We start from the raw sequence: 7,822 nt of genomic DNA on the forward strand, positions 1-7,822 counted from the left end.
GTTTCCACTAGATAAACTAGTCTAACTACCATTTAACCCTATTGAGTTAAGTGTTAAGTGTTTGAATTGTCTTTAGAATATGAAATCAATCAGATCATCACTTACAAGTCATTAGATAATTACTCTCATAGAGAGGATTTGCTTACAATACAATTCAATCTAATAGACTTTTGATTTTCTCTCATCTTACAAATGTAAGCTTTTAGCTCTATAACGCTATGAGAGTATTCTCTAGAGAATTTTCCTCCCCGAGGATAATTTTTATTTATATCCACTCGTTGGGTGAGGCCTAAAAGTTCTTGCTCGCTAGGCAAGAGAATCCTCTCGTAAGGCAAGTGTAAAAAATTAAAGTTTTAGGGTTTGGGTCTACTTTGGAGACACCTTCGTCTATAAAGAAGGTGTCTCCCCCCTTGCACAAACACTTGAATAATCATAATGTTATGCTGCCAAAGTATTTGTGCAACCATATATTGTTTCAATTGAAGGTTAAAGCATCCCATGTGGTCTCCTTTAGCCACCCTTATCTAGAGTTGGCCCAATCTCTCAAGAGAACCATAAAACCTTTCCATCCCACCATAAATACTCACAAAACACTCACCATAATCGTGAGCATCTACCACCATCTCCATACTTTTCATGCCACTTCTACCTCCATAACTTCATCTTTATGCTTTGGTCTAACCTAGCTTGATGAGGAGGCTAGCACTTTGGAACCTTCAAACTTATACGAACTAAAATCATTTTCAAATATGGTTGAGAGGTTCTTGTTAAGAAATGGAATTGAGCATCAAAGACTCCCCCAAACACCTAAAGAGTGGCACCATAATATATCACAAAAACCAAATTATAACTAGAGTAGAAAATGGATTCTTCTAGTTTTCACAAGCAATGAAATAATGGTGCACTATGAACACTATTTTAGCATCAAATACATGAAACCAAGTTGTTGTTTTAGGTCTAGAATTCATGTAAACAGCAAGCAATAGTCAACATAAAAGTTCTCACAACAAACTAGTGGTAGTGGTCCTTACACACACTTTTGCTTCTTGCTTTTGTACATTTTCTTTCGTACCTTTGGTCTCTTTTTTTTTCAGGCCAACATGAGTACCACTACACATTATAATGTTTTACATACTCTTCTTAGAAGCTCAAAAGTTCAAACACACAAAATGGAAGAAATCCTATTAAAATCAAAAAATAAAGTATGAAACTTTAGCAAACATGTAAAAAACTTAACTATAAAAACTTGTCAATGATCTAATAATAAATATGAACTAAAAAATAAAAAGTAAAAGCACTCAAATGGACGTATATGGTGCAGTTTTAAAAACCAAGTTGAAGATATATTTTTGTGATTTTTCCAAAAGTTAGACTAAGAGAAAATGATATGTAAGGACTAACATGCCTCTCGAATACATGGATGGATTTCAAAATGAAAAATGACCCAACAAACATGATATAACCGAATGATAACATAAAACAAGACTTAACAAACATAAAAGCACACAAACAACACAAGTATATGGAAGCCTAGAGCAAATATGTGAATGGTTTCAAAGAAAGAACAAGACTAGAACCATGAAAACAACATAGTTTTGACTTAAAAATGAGACAATAAAAAACAACACATGGACAACAAATAATGATGGTTTCTGGATAGGTAGGACCAAGAAAATTAACTCTTGTAGAACAACAACTCTTGATACCAAATGATGGTTTCTTTCTCAAGCTAGGTTGGACTAAAGCATGAAAGTGAGTATATGGTGAAGAATGGTGCGAAAGTTGGTTGTGGATGAGAATATATGTCTCGATTTTGGTGTGTTTGTGGTAAGATGGAGGTGTTTGATGGTTTTCTTGAAATGTTGGACCAACTCTAAGAAGAGTGGTTAGAGGAAACCGCACGGAATGTTATAGCCTTAAGTTTAGACAAGATATGGCTGCATAAATATTTTGGTAATATAATATTATAATTTTCAAAGTGGTTTTATAAAGGGACAAATACCTCTGTTTATAGGATAAGATGTCTCCAAAATATGTAGACACAAAATCCTAAAATTGCTACCTTGGTGCAAATCTTAAAAAAGATTTCATCTTGGTGAAGTAGAAGAGAACACGTGACCACTAATTTTTAGAAAAACTATCTACTCTTAGAGTATAAATGGCAACTACTCTTCCAAAAGCTTCCCTACTAAAATTATGGCATATAATCATTTCTCCTAATATGGGATGCTCTCCTCTTTTCCTTGTCCATCAATAATCTTAAACTAGACACAAATTGAATAATTAAAAACCTTATACTTGACTCCTGATCCAATATCTAAAAGAAAAACCTACCCTATTTGATATTTAATACTAGATCTAAATATTCCTAAGCTATTATATATGTTCCATAAGAATAAGATTTGCTTCAGAATAATTATAATTATTCTTAGGCTTGAATTATGACTATGACATGATAATTTCAAACCCTAGACCATCAAACCAGTTCCCCTCCCTCCCAAATGATTATAAGAACATAAAAACGAACTTACCAATCTTTCTTCACAAACTTACCCACCACCAACAACAAAATCCTAATAAATCAATGCTCAGACCACCAACGAAGTCCTTAGTGTCAACAAAATCATAATAAATCACAAGCTTCAAATTTTTTTCCGCATCCACATCCACTACATCTACAAAAACGATACACAATTAACTTTTTCAAATACGTGTCATCTTCAAACACATGTTTATTTAATTTAAATCCACTGTGTAACGGTGTTTGCCCCATCATAAACAAACAGTGGAACATCGTTGGTTTGGTTGTAGAGGACGTCATTCATTCATGAAGTGTATCAATGAAATTAGTGCAGGAACAAAATATAAGTTCAGTTATAAATTCAGAATTTAAAAACATATTTATTCTTAAATAAATTTTCTCCTGTATTACTCGTATTATCGTAAGCATTTTCGACAAGTTTCACTAATAAAGTAGAATATTGGGTACATCTTGTTGTTCTATAGCAGACGTGGGACCATGGGACCTGCAGCTGCAACTTCATTTACCTGTTCATCTTAAACTCTTCTATATCTTTATTCAACTATCTAATTTTATACTTTTATATTTTTTTCTTCAAAAGAAATTCACAATGAATAATAGTTATCACATACACACACACACATATATATATATATATATATATATATATATATATATATAAAGCTAAAAATGACTTTATGTGCAGTGAAAGATTGGGAAAGTAAAGTAAGGAGGAAAGTATGAGTAATTGGTTGTTTTGTCATGCGTGAGGATGTAAGTAATGAAAAAGGCTTAATGGGAGTGTGTGTTGCGTGGTGGTTCCTGATTTGACCCATTGAGTATTGTGGTTTAGTCTACCACACCACCACCAATGATAGGTGACACAATACAACACAAAACACATCACACGTAGTACTTGTTCTATCAAAACCTACAAAATTTGTGTTGTGGAAATCATCATCAATGTGTTGAAACAAAAAGTCTACCCTCATTCATCCTAGGTTGGAATTGAACCATATTACACGGCCACCATTTTTCTTCTCAAAGGATGTCCAAAATTTGGCAGATCACATGAGACATTGCACCACGCGTGTGCTAGATCAATACCAGTGCAACTGTTACAAGAAAAGACACAAGTTCAGGATTCAATAGTGCAATTGTAAAATATTATCTTCTATTGTGCAATTTCAAACAACAATACATTTAAGGGTAATTTTTCTACCATATATGATTCACAAATATTCTTAAAAACAATCCAGTTCCTGTAATCCAATACAATTTCATTCTTTTTTTTCAATTATTGAGTTGCTAAGCAAAGTGTCAAGCTAACTGAAGCTATTTGAGGCTTATCAGAATGATAGCTCTTCTTTCTTGCTGTAACTGAGAAATGACAGAAGAGACTACACTGTTTGATACTGCATCCTAATTACTGAAATCTAAATACATTGAATAATCCAAGGTTCTTTATTGTTTGTTTTTATATTATTGAAAAGGGTGATTGATAACATAAGGCCAATGGTTGGGGCAGTGAAGGAGGAAAAGGGTAGAATTTATTCTCTAATAACATTGATAACAGTTGGAATTGGACCCAAGAAAACAATGATCCAGCATGAATGCCCATGTTGGTCCCCTCACAACTCACATGCTCTGCTGAGAAACTTCCACAAGCCAATATACACTTCTGTTAGGGGAACTAACAAACCGAATGAAACTTTACATGTAGATAATGCAAATGAAGTAGAGGAGGTTGTGCCATTCATTTCACCTTGTTCAAAAGTCCAACTTTGAATTATTACACGACATCTATCATCCATTCAGGGACTTGATGGTCCTAAAACAGCTTCAACCTACGAAGTAGATGAAAAGGAATATTGGTAGTTACCAAACTTGTTGGCATCCACTACCATTACTAGCAGCTGCCATGCCTTGCCTTTCTTCAATTGGCCTAAGCTCATACAACTTTCAAACAATTATTTATTACCTTATCCTACGACATGTTTGAACAATCACCACTCACAAATATCACGTCATACAAAATATGCTATCTCAGTACCATGTCAATGGTGTGTTACACACCTCATATGACCAAAATAGTGTATGTAACGTAACTGGGAAAAAACAATTCTCACCGTTTAAGTTAACTCTTCTGGAATTGAGTTAGGCTCATCCAGATTTTAAGAAAAGTACCATTTTTTAATAGCATTTCATTCATATAGAAAATCCTGAGATGTTTATAACAGGCTAAAGAAAGATGAAATAGTTCTTAGGAATCGAAACTAGTCAATTTTACAGACTTTGTTCATTTAATCAGTGATCCTCACCCTCTCGAAATAAACGGCTGGTTAGCCAAACTATAACAAAACCCAAAATCTGCGGCAACAACATCAATCTCTGCTTGCATCACTTAAAATATGTACAGTAGCAACTCAAGCCAATCACGCAAAGGTTTTGACAAATTGAATGATGGACTTGATCTTGGTTAAGCTCTCCACATAGTTCATGCATTTGTAGATTGCGTTGGTAACTTAGGGTGGTTATGTTCGCCTTCATAGGTGACAATTAGCATGGTCGGCTCTTCCAAGCACCTCTCAACATGCTTTCTAGCAGGACACCCTCTCATGCTGCTGCATTTATAGTATCCCCTGAAAATTTAGAAGGAGGAATTAAGGTCAGTTTCCTCAAACACAAACCGTGTGGTTCACCTTCACCTGGTTACTGACAAGGTGAAAACAATAGAGCAAACCACCTTACAGTTATCTACTGGAAGGAGTTTGTGCCAAGACTACCAAATTGCTAAACTAATTTCTCAAACATGTTTTCGAGACATGAAAGATTTGTACACATAAATATATTCAATGATGACTTCAATCACCTCCTGGTCTATAACGATCTCATCAACCGGAATAACAAAGTACTAACACAGACAAAGGAATACAATTTAAATATCAGGGACATGTTTGCATACTTAAAAAATAAAGAATAAGAAACAAAAAAAAATGCCCTACACGCTAGTGTATCATTCTCATGCACATTTAACTTCAATGCTGTAAAAGGAAAGATAGATCATAAATGCACACCAAACAGCACAACTGTCAGAAATAGCAATATACTTTAAAAAATTTTACAAAGCCCAATTTATTCATGGGGAGTCCCTTGAATCAACCAGATATCTGAAAGCAGAGCTAGAACAAACCTAGGGTGAGGGGAGCCCTTGATGGGCTTTTGGCCATACTTTCTCCATGAATAATCATCAGGGGGAATATCTGCAAGTTTGTTGCTGATAGCAGGCACCTTGATTGACCTTTTCAATCTATGTTTCCTGTGGAGAACACAGTTATTAATGACAGATTACAAGGACAAATAAAAAACCTTTGAAGTAACAGAAATTAATGAGCTATGTGCTACCTCTTCTTAGAGCAATGACATCTAGAACTACTCCCACATTTCAAGCTTCCTTCATCGCCTCTTGCAGAACATTTTCTCTTGTGCTGTTGCGAATTCTGATCAGAAGAGTGTGGAGCTCCTATTAAATGGAAGGCACTTCCATCCAAGTTAGCCACACTTCCGTCTATGCTCAAGGAAGAAATAAAAGACCTATTAGATGACATTGTTGGTGTGCAGCTAGTACTGTCAAAATTCAGGTTTATGCCACTATTGCTCCTTCGGAACATCATTTCTGCTTGATGCTTCAAATGTTGCTGCTGTTGTTGCTGCTGCTGTTGCTGCTGGAGCAACACCCTTTGCTGTTGCTGTTGCTGAAAGAAGTGATAGTGAGTTGATGAAGCCTGCTGAGTGAGGTGAAGAGCACTTTTCCCACTGGAGCTCAATTCCAAAGAGGGCTGTGCTAGAGAGAGTGAATGTTTAATGGTTGAACCCAGTTCCACAATTGAATTGTCAGGAAAGCTGGGTTGGAAAAGCTGCAGATTTTTTGAGTGATGGTTGTTGGTTTTGCAATTTGGGTTGTCTAAGAAGATACTTTGGTGGGTAAAGGGAACTTGAGGGTTTTTAACCTTCCTCACTCTTGCATGACCCAAACCACTCTTAAGCAAGGACACAACCTTCTTGAACTTTACCACAGCATCTCCAGTTTCCACCACTAAATTCCTATGCTGAACCTGATCCCTTGGTTGAGACAACAAACTCAGAACCCTATGACAGCTTTCAACAGCTGCTCTATTAGCTTGCTCAACCTCTTCCATATTAGCCTCTATAAAAAAAACAAAAAACAGACAAAAAGGGGCAAAATAAAATCTAAAGACCCCAAACAAGGGGCAGAACTAACCCAACTACACCAGAATACTAAAAAAGCAACATCCCACACATCCACCAACATTCAGCCTTGTGAGGCAGATAAAATGACCCAGGTGGAAAAAATCCCATTTTTCACCAGACAAAGAGCCACAGAAACAGGATTTCAAGTTAAAGTTTCAAAATTCCAACTCAGGAAGAGAAAAAGACATGCTTTTTCGAAAGAAAGAACAACCGTTGAATCAGAACAAACCAAGGGTGCCTCGCAAGTTGCAGCATATCCTCTTCTAGAAAAAAACAACCCAATTTTCCAGTGAGAAAGAAAAGACAGAAAAAGCACCAAAGCACAGACCTTGACGAACTTGGTGGTGCTAAACCCTAGATTCTTCTTCCCTCGGTTATGAGACTGAAAGGTGTGAAAGAGAGGACTTTGCTTCCCTTGAGACTTCACACAACACAACCATCATACACAAGAATACAAAGCTTCCAACTTTAGAGAATATATATAATTCATATATATATTATTAAAACCAGAGCAAGAAGAGAGAAAAAAAAACATATATTATAATATTTGTAGCTCTTGCGAGAGAGAAGAAGAACAAAGAGGAGTTTGTTTAAATAAGCAAAATGCACAAAGGAAGAGGAGCTGAGAAATGAAACTGCTGTCTCTGTCACAGATTTGAAGGTGGGACCCACACGAAGACCTTTGTTATTCTTTTTCATCCTTTTTTCAGCTTTAATTAATATTTTCTTAGACCTACCCATTTCAGCTTCACTTTTACTACTTTCTCTTTCTCTCCCATTTATCTATTCAATTCAATTTATTCACTGGGTTTCACTACTTTTCTTTCAGTTTCGAATTTTGGACTTATTACCTTGTGCCCTGCGTGCTTTCCGCATACCATATTTGCAAATTCCTGTGTTCAATGTAACGTCTTTGTACAGATTCAATTCAATTAATTTTTTTGCACTGTTCTGTTCTTCTTTTGAACTGGAAATGATCTGTGTTCTGTCATTCATAAATTTAATCTCTTCATTAATAAGTGATTAGAG

The 7,822-nt window shown here is 35.6% G+C and overlaps 1 protein-coding gene across 1 annotated transcript; it reads right to left on the reverse strand.

The window, feature by feature from the left end:
• Nucleotides 1-4,892: 4,892 nt before the first annotated feature.
• Nucleotides 4,893-7,381, reverse strand: LOC108326409 (probable WRKY transcription factor 21). The gene is made up of 3 exons (XM_017559903.2): nucleotides 5,927-7,381; nucleotides 5,715-5,840; nucleotides 4,893-5,163 (listed from the first exon to the last, which is right to left on the reverse strand). Exons 1-3 carry the CDS (start codon nucleotides 6,718-6,720, stop codon nucleotides 5,019-5,021), a joined length of 1,065 nt encoding a protein of 354 aa, XP_017415392.1. The 5' UTR covers nucleotides 6,721-7,381; the 3' UTR covers nucleotides 4,893-5,018.
• Between the last annotated feature and the right edge of the window lie 441 nt (nucleotides 7,382-7,822).

This window comes from Vigna angularis, chromosome 3, assembly GCF_016808095.1.
Source record: "Vigna angularis cultivar LongXiaoDou No.4 chromosome 3, ASM1680809v1, whole genome shotgun sequence".
Taxonomy (NCBI): Eukaryota; Viridiplantae; Streptophyta; class Magnoliopsida; order Fabales; family Fabaceae; genus Vigna; species Vigna angularis.

What these genes read in the sequence shown, in the direction of transcription:
- LOC108326409 (XM_017559903.2), bottom strand. Translation starts at nt 6,720, where the DNA reads ATGGAAGAGGTTGAGCAAGCTAATAGAGCAGCTGTTGAAAGCTGTCAT. An exon ending in TGTCATTGCTCTAAGAAGAG is followed by an intron (nt 5,841 to 5,926) that starts GTAGCACATAGC and finishes TGTTCTCCACAG; the next exon opens with GAAACATAGATTGAAAAGGT. An exon ending in AAGGGCTCCCCTCACCCTAG is followed by an intron (nt 5,164 to 5,714) that starts GTTTGTTCTAGC and finishes CTAAATTTTCAG; the next exon opens with GGGATACTATAAATGCAGCA.